Raw genomic sequence first — 15,569 nt, 5'->3', positions numbered from 1 at the left:
TAACACAATGCATCATGAGCTCCACCAGTTACCATTAGGCTTCTGGGTGCAATTCAAGGTGCTGGTTACCACTTGTAAAGCCTTCATAGCATGAGGCCTGATTATTTAAGGGACTGTCTGTCTTCCATAGCTTCCTCCTACATCATTGGGCAGAACTGGGCATGCTTTGATCCAGTGATTACCAAGTCACTTGATGGGACCCAAGAAACAGGCCTTCTCTGTCCCAGTTTGTGCCCTTTGGAATGCTGTCCCCCCTTGTCCCCAAGATGTCTATGCCTCTCCTTTGACCCTATTTAAATGAGCCCTTAAAACCTGACTCTTTCCCCAGGTCTTGGGCTACAGTGGTTGGTAGGCTTTGTAGGATGTTTGTTTTGGTTGTATGGACATTCTTTTTCTGGATGTTTGCTTTGTATGATCTCTGGATTATTCTATTATTAATTATCTTATGTTGCATGCTGGCCAGATTTGGGATGGGGTCAGGAGGCCTGTACATTAAACAAACAGACAAACAAACATTTTCTCTTCTCAAAGTGACTCTTAATCAAAATTACACAATAGGGTCTAAGATAATTGTGTCTTTTAGGTATTCCTGAATAATTATAAAACTAAAACTCAAGCTCCAAATTAGGCAGCAAAAATACTATTTATTATCATAAGTTTTACCTGAGAAGCAGTTGTTTTCAGCTTCTGAATACCATTTATGAGGTGTTCCTTATGTTGGGAAATTTTCTGGATTTTCTTCTCTAGAAGATTCTTGAAGAGCATTATTTGCTCTAGGAAGCTCTTAGGGGTTGTATAATTGTACCTCTTCTCATTTAGTTGAAATTTTGAACTTATCTCATTCACACTAGCGTGGGCATATGCCATAAAATGGCAAATGGAGTCATAAAACTGTGGCTGAAAGGAAAGTATGTAAAATACAGTTTAAATTAGAAGTAAAAATATTGAGTTGACTGAGTGCACAACTAGACACAACAGATATCCCTCTCTGTTCATATTGAAGACCAAGGAATTTTGTACCAGATATTTTTATTCAGGCCTTGGTTCATAGGCACCATTTTGGAAATCAGACAGGCTTCTCAAGTTGATACCTCCTAAATATATATATTAGAATTCAATTTTCATAATATATAGCCAACATAGTTATTAGCCATTCTTCTGTGAATTACAGGACCCAAATACCAACACATCTTATTTATTTATTTATTTTAACAATATCTCTAAGCCCCCTCCCCCAACATAAACTCTAAAGATTAGTTGGGAAAGGCAATGAGGGCCATATTGACACTGACAAATAATATGTTCTAACCAAAGGTCAACAGATGACATTGGCATCAACCTCAAATGATTGTTTAGTCACAAGACCCCACAGAAACTTTTTTTTTTTTAAAAAAGACTTTCTCATCATCTCAGCTGTAAAAGCCATGCTACATCTGGAATTCCCAAACAATGCATAATTGATGGGAGTTGTAACCCCATTAATTCTAGTGAGGTCAGAGCTAGGGCCAAAATACATGGATTAAACATATGGAGGTGCTTTAAAATGCAAATTGCAACACTCGGCGGGGAGATGTTAATGGGATCTGAACATGCATGGAGAGGGAAAATTTCATTATTTTTTAGATGTTCTTCAGGCATTAGCAGGGAAGAAAATGGTTAACTTTCCACTCCATTTGCTTGCTCTGATTCCATTTAGTATCATCCCCCCTCCCTACAACTGATGTAATCTGAATCAAATAAATAAATAAAACTCAGTGTTTCCAAATGTAGCTTATATCTGAGAAAAACAGCATGAGTGCCTACACAGAAGGAAATAGACAGAATGTGCTAGGATCCCAGTAGAAGTCAGCAGAACAGGACCCAAGGCTCCTGCTTAATTCCATCAGCAGAACAGAGATCCTTTTACATGGGACTGATAAGCTTAGGGGTTAGGCTGTTAATCTGCCTCTCAGGTGCATTCAAACAACTAAGATTTCACACATTAAAATAGCCCATATAGAAAAAGACATATATAAATATATTAATACAATTTCAAGGTCAAAAAACAGTACTATTGATGCTTTAATCTAAAACTATATTTTATATAATATACATCTATATGAAACAATGACAGCATGATTTGTACATTTGTTTAAAGATATCTAAATAATTTGAAAATGACCTATTTGTTACCAAAATATTCACTTTATTATATAGTAATGCATTAAAATGCTGCAGTATCCATGTAAGCAATTTCCATTTTGTCCTCTGTGACTTCTACCGTAGTTAACTTTCTAATTTGTGGAATCACATCTCCCTCATTTTAATGATTATTTATTGCACTCAGTTCAAGATGTATGCAGTTCAATTAATCAAGGGAAACTTAAAAATCAATTAATATGAATTAAATGAGCTACAGCAACTCTTAGGAAAGTCACACATAATTTACCAAAGCATTGTCAATAATGCTTAGAGATCTTTTGGAAAATTATTCATGAGCGGTTGTTGATACAGCTAAACGTTTCAAGCCAACATAATTAATATTACAAAGAAGCTCATTTAGACAACTTGTAATTTATCTTTGGAACAAAACTTATTTTTGAGCATGGCTTCTTTAACAAGAACTGCCTTTAAACTAGAATAATGGCAGTGAGACTGAAATAAGAGTTACATGACTTGGATGCAAAGTGACTAAACTCTCACTTTTGAATGGAAATGTTTCATGCACATTAGAAAAAAATGACAGCAAGCAAAGTCTGCTAGACCTTAAGTAGTTAAATTACTCCTCCCATCACTTTCTATTTTGCACACACTCTCTCTCTATACAGAAGCATATTAACAAGCAGAACTTTCTTACAGAACGACTGGCTTTTGCCCAGCCATGATCCTTATGAGACATTTATGTAGCAGTTTTGAAAAGCTTTTGGTAACACTTTTATTTGTAAATCAGCCAGGAAAGAAGTGGGTTCCGGTAGAGCTGGAAGTGGCCTGAGACAACTTGTTCCAATGGGGCAAAATAACTATTGTTATCAAGCTTAACAAAATGGCACAGCATGGGGCACATGCTGAGCTGCTGAGCCCGAGAGCAGCTGGTTGTAATTCACACTGTTTTTCACAAAACTCTAATCGTTCTGAGCAGACCTCTTTGATGATTGGTCTTCCTTGCATTTTCAATTTGTCACTTTCTCTTATGATAAGGTCAGCAGTGACAACACTTCCTGACATTAACAGCTGTGTCTTCTAAAAGGGTCATTGTGGAACTACTAATTGCAGTAATTTCATTAGCATAAATTATTTATTCCACTATTCAGTTATCTCCAAGGTTTTGGTGGTGTTTTGTTCAATATTACACCTTATTTTTTCAGGATCAGCTCTATCACACCAAAAGGCAAATAATATTATGGCTAATTTGACCTTCTTTAGAAGTAAAATTCTACACCCTCCCCCCTTTAAATTTAGAAATATGAAATATCAGTGGATAAACTTATAACCAATAGTACTTGTATTTTTTATTATTCTTTTTTTAAATGAGCAGTATAATGGGAAATATATATATTTTAAATGAAACATGTTTTTATAACATCTGTACATGGCATGTCCAGCAATGGCAATCAATATTTAGGAATCAGTTTCCACTCATATTATATTCAGGTATTTAGCCTAAACAAAGTATTTAATGATAAATAAGAAGCTGGTCAAGGTCATGAAGACCTGACCAAATCATCTTGTGCATACCCACCTTGCATCTTCAGTGTCTCACTATATCATGTTCTGCAGCAGTTTGAATGGGAGGAATTCTACATAGGATCATTTGAGTAAGAGTTGATCATTTGGAGAGTTCTATCTGTGTTAAGCTGAACACAAGCAAAAGCATCCTTCACATTTAATGTGACATAGTTAGGAACTTTAGGGGGTGGAGACAGTCTGCATGGGTCTATCCCTCTTATATGAAACTTGAATAAAAAAATCTTAACAGAGTTATAGATGATCCTTCATATATGTCCTCATGAATGTTAACAGCGCAATATTTAGTTTTTAATTTTTTTTAGAAAAAAATTGGTCCAACATCAACTGCTATGTATGCCATACAATTCTGCATCCTAAGCAGCATTGCTGAACAAATTGTTAATAATGTCAGCAAATCATCTAGTTAGTTTGGAAACATCAATAGCAGGACTTTTCTTCCTACTAAGAAAGAAAGAAAGAAAGAAAGAAAGAAAGAAAGAAAGAAAGAAAGAAAGAAAGAAAGAAAGGAGGGAGGGAGGGACTGTTTGCATAAATCATTGCATCCAATAATATGCATGAAAATTGCTGCTCTGGCAAAGGTTTTTGGACTGAGGCCAAAAGCTTCCCTTTTGGCTTTCTCATTGAAAGAACTTCCATCCATGCATCACTGCTGCATATGTGGAGCTTTTTCCAGAAATGTCATAAGCCCAAAAATTCATATGGGAAGCCTATGGGCACATTTTTCCTGTTTGATCAGAGGTTAAGATGCAAAGTTGGCAGCAACCTTTTATTTTTATGTACCATTTAATCCACCTAAATGTCCCAGCGTTCCTTGGTTTTTATAGCCTCTCAATACATGCAGTTACTATGGCTTTTAAATCATGGGGTTGGACCAATTAGAAGTTGAATGAAGGTTCTACTAATGAATGTAATTATAGATCTTGAATCTGTTGTCTCAAGTTTACTGGATAATGTAGCTTATGCACTCTAATGACCGTTATATGTGGTCAACTGTCCTTAACAAATGGAAATAAATGGCTTCCCCTAGATATTTAAAATCAGTGTACAATAGATAAATTGTATAAATTAAGAGAGAAAGCCAGTTCACATCAATAAGCCCTCAGCTGACAGAAAACTCTAGACAGAGGAGACATTATTTTTTTCCCTGCAGTGGTTAAATCCCATCTTTCGGTTAGGCTAGTAAAAATCCTCGCACACAATACACAGTTCACTAAACCACTCTTTCTTTTGGATATTTACTTGAAATGAATTCCATTTTTCTTTTGGGTTACCCAATGCAATCTTGCTTCTTCCCTCTCCCACCATTTGACCCACTTGATCCTGATGCTATTTTCTGTTCAGTTCCTATTTCTAAAGTTCAAAAGGTGAAATTAATTTGATGTTAAAAACAAGAGGAAAAAGGCTTTTAGCATGTGTACTACAGACACTGCTGCCTCATCTTATTCAGTGTTGGGCCAAGTATGGCTTCTCTTTTTCTTCATTTAGGCTTTGAAGAATTAGTAATCCCCATTTTGGGAATGTAAAAATAGCAACAGCTACAGTGAAAATGGGATCATCATAATTTAATAACTAAAGAGTAATACTACTGAATATGATTTTTAATGAACAGTACCCAACACAAGAAGTAACAAAATAGTCACTACACTTCACAAAGCTGTTACAATTCTATGATACTTGAAGGTATAGCTTAGACGTCAGCAATTCTCTCATCTGGTACTACCTTAAGAAGATTAAGAATGAGAAGAATAAGATAATACACAGCAGCATCTATGGTGTATGTGTGATAAAGTCACAGCAGATTATCAAAGCTTGTGTACAAAGTTAACACATATACAAAATTAAGCACTCAGGAAAGGTCTTGTTGACTAAACAGAAAAAAATTATATATGAATTGTTCATATAATGCTATTGTTAAATTAAATTATAATTGTACATAATGAATGGATCTCTGCATAAATGAGGTAAAATATTCTTCCCCCTCCCCAAGTAAAACCACACAAAAAGGAGAGAACCTTAGTAAAGTTTATCATATTAGAATAGGGACAGCATGGTTTTTAACTACATTTATCCCCAAAACAAGTTTAGAAGAAGTTATATCACTGCTGACAAAATAGACCTGAATCCATGTATGTGTGTTTGTGCGTACACACACACACACACACATATAAACTGTATATACAGACACATACATACATATACATACATATAGGTTGTGTATATATCCAGCAGAAGCCACATTCAAAGAAATGCAGGGCCGGGACAAAATAATGCATAATTATTTGGATTAATAGGTATTGATTAAAATTAGTTGTCTGTAAAGTTCCCTGTTTATAAAATTAATTGAGCCCTCCATCTGTACTTATTAACCATTCTCTCCTTCATTGAAAAATCATTTTCACACAAACACACATATACACACACCTCTCTCTCTCTTCCAGCAGAAAAGTAACACTAATAAGAAAAAGGGCTGAGCATCAAAGTATGTCCAGCGCCACTAATTAATTACGATACATTCAAAAGCCACAGATATAAACAGTATAGATAAAGTATGCTGGATTAGACCTAAACTATAGCCTATATCCTACACAATATTGTAACAGCACTTTTAAGTCATGTTCCCCACGGGGAAGATATATTATTTCTGATGCTGAGTGCAATATATAGCTCTCATGACTAGTAGCTGTTGACAGTAGGGCTGCGTTGTGCTTTGGATTCAAAGGTAAAGAAGTGCATATACAGTACCTCTCTGCAATTATTTAAACCGAAGTTTTCTTTTCCCAAGATCACGTGGCAGGCAAGCTGCAGAAATCCAGGAAAAGATGCAACTGCTTTATGAAGTTGTAGACAAGTACTGTATTAGCAACCCCACCTGCTCCAAAGCATCTTTCCCCCCTGAAATCTAAAGCACTGCAAACTTCATTTTGATAGTCTTCTGTTCTGTGAATTTGTAGAATCCCCCTTTTTAGTTGACAGTATTATCATGTATAATATCTTGCAGCACAAATTTGTAGTTTAACTATGTGCTATGTGGATAAATTTCTCCTTTATTTATTCTCCTTTATTTATTATCATCTTCTACTATCAATATGCACTGAATGGTCCTGGATTTTAGTATTATGGTGGATGAAGAAAATACTCCTTTATCCATTTGGTCCATGGTATGCATTTATAGTGTTCTTATCTCTGTCCCATTATTGCTTTTTTTCTTAACTTAGAAGTCCTATCCTGCACAAATAAAAAAAAATCCTCAAAGAGCTTGCCAAATATTGCAGTTGCCATTTTCTGCATTCTCTTGGTTCTGTAATACCATTTAAAGGTGTTGTGAATAGAAATATTCTGAAGGTGGGTTTTTTTTTGCAGATTTATGGATATTACACTGTTTCCATGAAATTCAGCTTCTTCGCATTAGCTGCATACTTAGCCAAATTTTTTAATTTATTACATTTCCTACAATTGAAGATTTCTCTTCTGGTTAACTGCCACTAGTGGAGTTATGTAAAGTGACAAAGAATGCAAGATGCAGTATTTTACATATGCATTTACAATTTTAATGCAAACGTTGCCCTTTGTTTTAATGTTAAATAACTTAGTTTTATCACTTCATGCAATGGCCTCATTTTTCACCTCTAACAACTTTTAAAAGTTAAAGTATCAAGATGTACATTTTTAAAACCATGTTTATATTTCAGCTAAATTTGTTCTATACGTGTGATAATTTGAAATAAAAATTTCCATGATTTTACACAGAACCACCATTCAGTTAATTAGCTGTAGCTGCTAGATCCTCCTTGTATCCATTTTATGAAATAGAAGTTACAATGGATAATTCTAATCATACTTCTACAAAACTAATATTATGGATATATTGTAGATTGGATGGATATAATTTGAACCGAATAGAGCAGAATAGAACCAGAAGAAATGATATGACTACAATACTATTTCTGAATCTTTGAAAAGTTATTTGAATAGCATGGCATAGGAAAATAAAGACAAGTCTCTCTATGGCCAGTAGATGTCATTGGTCACTCTTTGTAATTTTACAAAAGCTGTTTTGTTGCTCAGCACTGGCAGCAGAAGTATAGGACCAAAAAAATGCATTTTAGGAGAAACAGACCTAAGTGCCAAACAACACCTCTGTTTAGATTGTTTCTAAATCTTTCTGTGTTTTCACTTTTAGATGGAATGAAAGTTTTGAGACCTACTGGCATTTCTCAAAAGAAGGAGTTATGTTGATTGAGACTGATTTTTAGCAAAGGTAGTGAGTTATATTTACTAAGCAAAAAGCAGCTTTTCCATTTTGAGGTTTGCTACTGCTCTTCATTGGTTGTGTTTGTCACTTTTTAAAGCGTTTGCTTGCTATACATTTCTCTTTTATAGCACAGGATAGTAGCACACAATTCAGCACCACTCCAGCCAGCCATTCCCTACTGTCTCGCTTCAGGACAAATCTTGTGTGCAACTAGTTGCATCATTGCTCTATCAAGTTAAAGCATTAACTATGTTTCTAGCACAAAGATTCTCATTTCCTGTTGTTTTGTATATCCATAAAGAAAGCAGGCATCATTGTCTTTTTTTTTTAACAGTTGTTGACTTTACAGTAGAAGAATCTCTTCTGTAACAACAACTGAATCTTCTATTCTTGTATCACTCTGTCATCAGCACTGACGTCAGATCATATAAATCTTTCTTCAGTGTTTAATCAACTTAGTGTAAATCTTGACCTTTCCTGTACTTTCTTCTTCCATTTGATCCAGGGAGAAATCAAATATCAAATACTTCTACTACTATCTTACAAGGACTTGAAGGGAAAAAGACTGAAAATGTTCTAATTTCAAGCACTTACTTAAAGAACAACTGATAGAAATGTACCTGCTAGCTGAGTTTTGAACACAGTTTCTTTACCGTTTTAGAATTTAGGAGAGTGAGAAATTCCAATTATGTGACAATGTTCTGTTTCCTCTATGTTCATATACCCCCCAACCAAACTTCCGTAAATTTAGATAAATGCTTCAACTGAAGCCCCCAAGTAGGACTTTTTAATTTCAGATGGTACTGTAAAAGCTCATGAAGGTCTATTAGGATCCTTGCACACTTGCTTCCTTTTCAATTCTTTTCTTCTTTCCCACTTTCTAAGCCATGTTGAAGAAACTGGCTGTATTGTAATACAGGAATATTGTAACCATAGTGAACGCTGCAGCCTTAGATGAAGGCAAGTATGTGAAGAAACAAAAAGTTTTTTCCTCTCCTAGCTTGTCCTATTATTGATCTCCCAGAGCGCTGTGTTGCTTTTGCATATGATTGACGAGCTTGAAATTCTGTACCTTAATCCCAGGCATCTCCTCAATGAACCTCCTGCTGACAGATTCCAGGGCCTCCTGCGGCCACTCATGAAACCAATCAATAGCTGTGCAGTTAACTATGGCTGGGAACTTCCGAGCTCTAACTCTCAATGTGGAACCGACAGGAGAGAAACACAAAATGATCTGTACAGATGAAGAGAAGAAAGAGAGAGAGAGGGAGAGAGAGAATGAAGCATAACATGGTAATCAAGGAGAATAATGCAGTCAACTGCGGTGGCAATGAGCCATTGCCATCAGACTCACAAACAAAATTGCAATTTACCTAGCAGCTAATGAATTTAGTCAAATTAGGATTTTAACTGCAGAAAATGGTGCTTTATTCGCTTGTACTGGGTTTTGTACAAACCCTGGGCTTGGTGCATTTCACCAAACTCTTCTCATTCGTGGGCTGCCTCCTGGCTCAGTCCAGTGTCAGTTAATGAGGCCCATTTGTGTTAACCCATGAAGCTAAAACTTAACTATAGCATTCAGTCATCAGAGCAACCCCTCTGACATAGTACACTTCAATATTACTGATTCAATGATGGTTGGATGTGATTAAAGTTATTTGATGCAATATGTCCATTCTTGGTTGGGTACATTTTTGTTTTTATGCTGTCATTCCTCAAGGCTTCTCAGCAAGATTAGAAAAACCTGCACAACAGAATAATTGCCTAGCTATTTTAAAATAACAAAACACTTCAATTATGCTTGGCTGTCCATATATTCCAACCCTAACATTTTTACTTTGAAATAAGATAGATACATTTTAATAGAGATTATTATCCAATAATGCTTTGAAAAACCTCCCTATGTTACTATAGACCTTCCCCTTTTTATTTCCCCTTTCCTTTTCTACATGTTTTCTTACAAATGTTTTTGAATAAGTTAACTGATATCTTCTCCAGTCCATGGTCTTTACTTGTGGCCTGTGGAAAGTCTGCATTGATATAGCTGCCTCTAGAAATACTAATTTTGCACAGTAGGACACCTGAGAAGCAGTAGCAAGGCAAGCATGTTTCAAAAATACTTTAAAAAACTGTTTAAAATAATGGAGCTATAGGTGAAATTAAAAAGATCAAAGAAGATGAAAAGAATAGGAGGGGTTTTAGAAGAGAATATGTGACAGTATTTATAATCATTATAAATGTACTATCTCAAGCAAAATAGAGAACTTCGTTTATATACATGCACAATAGCACAAGATATGAGGCAAAGTAAACCAGACTCCAACTCCAAATGGGAGAAAAAGATTATTGTGATGTTTATATTTTGCTTTATATTGGGTTTATGAACCATTAGATTATTTGAAAACCAAATAAGGACTTATCCTATGGTGGAATACTTATGAGTTATCTCTGATACAGAAATAGCAGCAAAAAATTCTTTATTCATAAAAGATCTAAATAAACATATGCTCTCCTTTGTAACACTCGATAAACTAATTCTTACCTTGAGTTGCAGTCGTACTCTATCTAAAAAGAAGCTCCAGCAGTTTTCTCTAGTATCAGTAAGACCAAGTTCACGTATTTCATTTCTAATTCCTGCAATAATGCCATCTGTATCTTCATCACTGAACAGATCTGGAATTTCTCCTTCATTTTAATAGAAAAAGAGAGTTGTAGGAAACCCATATAATAAAAATGCGAATAAATAAATTTACTTATTGTTCCTGTAAATCTAATAAGAATTTCTTATTTCAACTATAATGATATCTTTACAGTTATGAGTGCTATTAGTTTTATTTAAAATTATGATTATATATATGATATATATACACACACACATGCACGCACATACACATATACAAACATATATAAATAGAAAGCAAACTATTAAATATAAATATTTATTTATTTCAAATAATCATTCACTTGCCCTAAACATGAATGCAATTTCCTTAGCTTCCCTTCTTTATTTTGGAAAATTATAAAATATGCTTTGCAAAGATATATAGGTTAATACATTTCTATGCTTTCTAAAACACGGTTTCTTGTAACTGTCCCTAAAGGCTAACATCACTACAAGGATTCATTTCTCTGTGTAGCCAATTAATACAAATAGTGTTTTATATGCTTAATTTCCTGATTAAAAAGCTAGTATTTAAACTGTCACTGTTATTCCACTATTAATCTAAAGCACTCACATAAACTGCTTTTTTTCACCCCAGCAGAGCTTCCAACAGAGCTGCTATGTTGAGCCTATCAACCCATTTAAAGCAGTGAAAGTGAACCAGTAGAAAAGAAATACTAATCAGTGAAACATATACCTATGCACTACATAACCTTGATATTGGCTCCCAAGAAACAACATGGTTAGTTTTTAAGCAAACAATGCACAATATTGAACTTACTAGGGTTAATAGATATTTTGTCAAAGGACACCCCACCCACATTGGAAAACATCTCAAAGACAAATAACCCTTTTTAAAGTTCATTGAAACAGCAGATAATTTGTCATTGAGAGAATCTTTCAAGAAATGTGTAGGTCTAATCACCTGATGCCAACAAGTCATTAATCAGCACAAGAAAGCGTTCATCTGGAACTTGAGCATCTGTCAGCAAAAACACAGTGGGAATGTTCTTGGCTCCTGTCTTGATATACAAACTGGCAAGATCTACCTGTAAGGAAAGGAGGTAATTACTCATGTTAAGTTAAAATACAGAAACAAGGAGGAGGGAAGCAACAATCACTGGGAAAATGCTAGTAATTTAATGCTGTTTCTTTACATCTTCTCATAATTTACATCCCTTAATGTGACTCATCATTTTCCAGATGATTCTTTTGAAATCTATCATTGATTTGTTTTTTAGATAACAGATATATAGAATTCATTGCTGGATGATTGCTGGATGAACATGGAAACAAGTAATTAATCAACTTCCTGTTCAAAAACTTTACTGAAGTTTTGCTTAATAACTTCTTATTAGAACTCCTTCACTTGGCTCACAGTGTCTGTTCATTGTGTTAATACAATACCAATCATGTCTGTGTAGTTTTAAATATACAGTTGAAATATTCTGAGAAATCATTCAGAGTCAGAACAAAGGTGTCTGCAACAGGGCCTCTCAATAGGTCTATGATTTATTAAGTCTGATGTGTTCCAAAGAAGAAGATCTCCTAAAGTTTGGAAAAGGCCTATGTTATTCTGATAAATATGAAGTTGATTGCAGGGTCTTTATCATCAAATTTTCCTACCAAATCTCCTCATAGTATACTGATTCCATGAGAAAGATCCATATGATTAGCAAATGCACAGAGGTATGTAACTTAGATACAGTTCCAGAACATTTAAGATTCTTGCAGATAATTGACAGCTGAAATCATTTTTAAACACTTCTGTTAGATAGGAAGGTACAAGAGCACATTTATCCTGCATTCTTTTTCAATGGAAGGACAGTCTAGAAGCATCGGTTCTCTTGCCTTTTACTTTGTTTATCTGGAAGGACCATGTCCTTGAATTTAGGATGATTCCCTCCCACTGAAAGGAAGATTAGATTAAAAAAAAATCTACCTCCATTACTGTATTTTTCAGTGAGTCTGAGAAAAAGAGTTTTCTCTTCAAGTAAATTCAACAAGTAGAGTTAGAATTGAACATGAAGATACCAAAGTGGTAGAGAGCTTCTGCCTTTTAGGATCAACCATCAACAGTAAAGGAATAAGCAGTCAAGAAACATGGCACAGCTTAGCACTTAATAGAGCAGCCATGTAAAAGATATTAAGATGCCATGATGTGTCTATATCTACAAAGGTCAGAATAGTACAAGCAATGGCATTCTCTGTGACACTTCATGGAAGCAAAAGCTGGACTTTGAAGAAGGAACAGTATTGCTGCTTTTGAGCTCTGATGTTGGAGAAGACTCCTGAGAATACTGTGGACAGCCAAGAAAACAAACAAATGGATAATCAAACAAACAAACCCAGAGTTCTCACTTGAGACACAAATGATCAGGCTCAAATTATTATACTTTGGACACATTATGCAAACACCTAGCTTTCTGGATAAGGCTCTAATGCTGGGAAAAGTAGAAGGCTGACCAACAGCAAGGTAGATGGACTCAGTTACAATGGTGATGAGCGTACCATTGGGAGACATGAAAGACCAAGTTAGGGACAGATCATTATGGAGAAAATCTATCCAGGTAGTTGTTAAGAGTCGACACTGACTTGATGGCACATAATCAGTCAATCAATCTTCAAGTAAATAAAAGTAATCCGCAGAGAAGACAGAGTCAGGAAAACATGGCTGTGGTTGGCTATATACTTGTTTGCTAAAGAAAACATTAAGTTGCAGTGTGATAGAAACCAAAATATTTGATTGTCAAATGGAAATCTTATGGCAGCCAGAAAAATCAGCAAATCAAAATTTTGGCTTATTGCAATCTACAGCAGAGTTCATGAGTGATTTTCTATCACTAACATTTCCAGAACTGTGTTCTAGGGGCTTTATGTCATTTTGGGTGGATTTGCTCATTCTTGGTAGTTCTGGTGTTTTTTTATTCATAATGGCTTAAGCCACACAACAAATTAAGCCATGCTAGGCCAAAACGTAAGAAAACTACATTTTGACTTGGTGCAATGCATGAATCCAAGCATTGTTTGGCGCCAACCTCTTCTTACTGGTCTATCAGAACAGGAACGTTAGACCTAAAAGTTCTATATGTCCTGTTTTCCCAAATCCAAGAGCAAATATTCTCCTACTTTCAGTATTCAGGCTATCCTTTGGTGTCGCCAAAAGAGAATAAAAGCTATGTATAAAAAATGCAATGACTTTACTTCAAAACTTGAGGTTTCAAATAGCATCCTTTCAAACACAGCAATTCTCTGGATGATTGAGCAATAACAGTTGTGTATACCCTGAGATCCTCCACTGTGTAGTCTTTTCTCAGTGTAATTTGAAATACTTCAAGAGAGCCAAGGTAGGCAGCTAGTCTTGATAAACTTTGTTTTCCGCTGCCACCCACTCCAATCAAAAGTGCATAACCACGGGAGGACTCCAAGATTCGGCTAATACGACATCTGACAATGAAAAAAGAACAACATATTGGCAGCTGCAGAATAATGTTGCAATTCTCATGTTGGGACATTGCAACTGGCTTGTGTAAAACAGAATCATTAGATGTACTTCAGATATAACAACAAATTTTCACGATAAGCTTCATGAAAGTTTTTGACACATTATGATTTATTACTCCATTACACATATATCCTATTTTTCCTCTGGGAGCTCAAGGAGGCACATACAGATGTTTCTGCTCATTTTACCCATATAGCAGTAATCCTGTAAGGGAGGCTGACCTGAAAAATAGCGACTGGCCCAGAAATACCCAGTGTACTGTATAATCAAGTTAACAACACCACCACCAACCCATATCCAACACAGACTTCTCAGTAAGTTATCATCAGCCTGTGACATCCATAAAGGTGTGTATATGTGTGTCAAAATTAACAAAATGGTGGATGGAACACTGTGATGCAAGCTCTACCCCCTTTTAACATGTGCATGACTATCACATGTACAAAAGGAATGAGACTTGCTTCAAGATGCTCCATCAATCATCTTGCCAATTTGTGCATTTTGGTCTCATTGGGGAATAGATAGATAGATAGATAGATAGATAGATAGATAGATAGATAGATAGGGGTGTGTGTGTGTGTATGTGTGTGTGTGTGTATGAAAAATAGTAAGCAAACATCTCAGCAAGGAAATATTTCTAGCTTCAGATGTCATTTTCTTAAGGACATTAGACTTGAGACCACATGGAGTGTTGAGGGCCACATTTCTAAAGGCTCAAATGTAAAGCTTAATTCAACCACTTTGCTGTTTAAAATGCCCTCAATACAAAAAAGGACCCAAAGTTTTCTCACCCACTATGGGGCTTTGAAGATCATGAAACAGATGCTCCTGGGTTGCCCCAGATACACTTTTTGTACACTGGTTATACCAATAACCATGCAGGATTCAGCAACAGAAAACTTTTGTGCCTTGTTCCTGTATCTCTACATGTAAATAAATAAATCCAAACTAAATGCATATGGTCTAAGTTACAACTTAGCTCTAATTGCACCCCAAATACTTACACATGCTGAATAGCATCCTCAAATAAAACTAAGTTCATAGATGCATTTACTTCATTGTAGTTTTCTAGAGCCTCCAAGAATATCTTCCTCAGCACTTCCCAGTCTTTGACAGGCATATAGTTAGGGTCTGCCACACCATTTGCAAAATGACAGTAAATAAGAGGTTTTTGAAGAAGAACACGATCTTCCACATCCTGGCAAGTTGGCAACATAACATCAAAAAGAGAAACTCAATACTCTGAAGTGCATTGCAATTTATCTTGCCATAAATGTTTCATAGTCAAAACTTGCCTCAAACCAAAAAGTATTTCTCAATCTCACATAACCTTCTTTAACAAGATTTATTCAGATGAAAGGAACAGGGTTACAAGAATTTCTGCAACTGAACGGCCATTTATAAACAATTTATCTCCCAATATA

General features: G+C 35.4%; 1 protein-coding gene across 1 annotated transcript in view; it reads right to left on the bottom strand.

Annotated features, from left to right (window-relative positions):
* DNAH11 (dynein axonemal heavy chain 11) overlaps nt 1-15,569 on the bottom strand; it is a 149,306-nt gene that overhangs the window by 59,786 nt on the left and 73,951 nt on the right. The window contains exons 51-56 of the mRNA XM_088150680.1: nt 15,150-15,343; nt 13,925-14,087; nt 11,566-11,689; nt 10,521-10,663; nt 9,051-9,212; nt 664-897 (exon numbers count right to left, since the gene is read on the bottom strand). Of these exons, the coding sequence (XP_088006806.1) occupies nt 664-897; nt 9,051-9,212; nt 10,521-10,663; nt 11,566-11,689; nt 13,925-14,087; nt 15,150-15,343 (1,020 nt within the window). The remainder of the gene's footprint in view (nt 1-663; nt 898-9,050; nt 9,213-10,520; nt 10,664-11,565; nt 11,690-13,924; nt 14,088-15,149; nt 15,344-15,569) is intronic.

This window comes from Python bivittatus, unplaced genomic scaffold (genome assembly GCF_059951505.1).
Source record: "Python bivittatus isolate LINGU-HERP-01145 unplaced genomic scaffold, Pbiv_v1 ctg000610_np1212, whole genome shotgun sequence".
In the NCBI taxonomy this organism is placed as follows: Eukaryota; Metazoa; Chordata; class Lepidosauria; order Squamata; family Pythonidae; genus Python; species Python bivittatus.
This window is presented reverse-complemented; position numbering and strand designations above follow the sequence as displayed.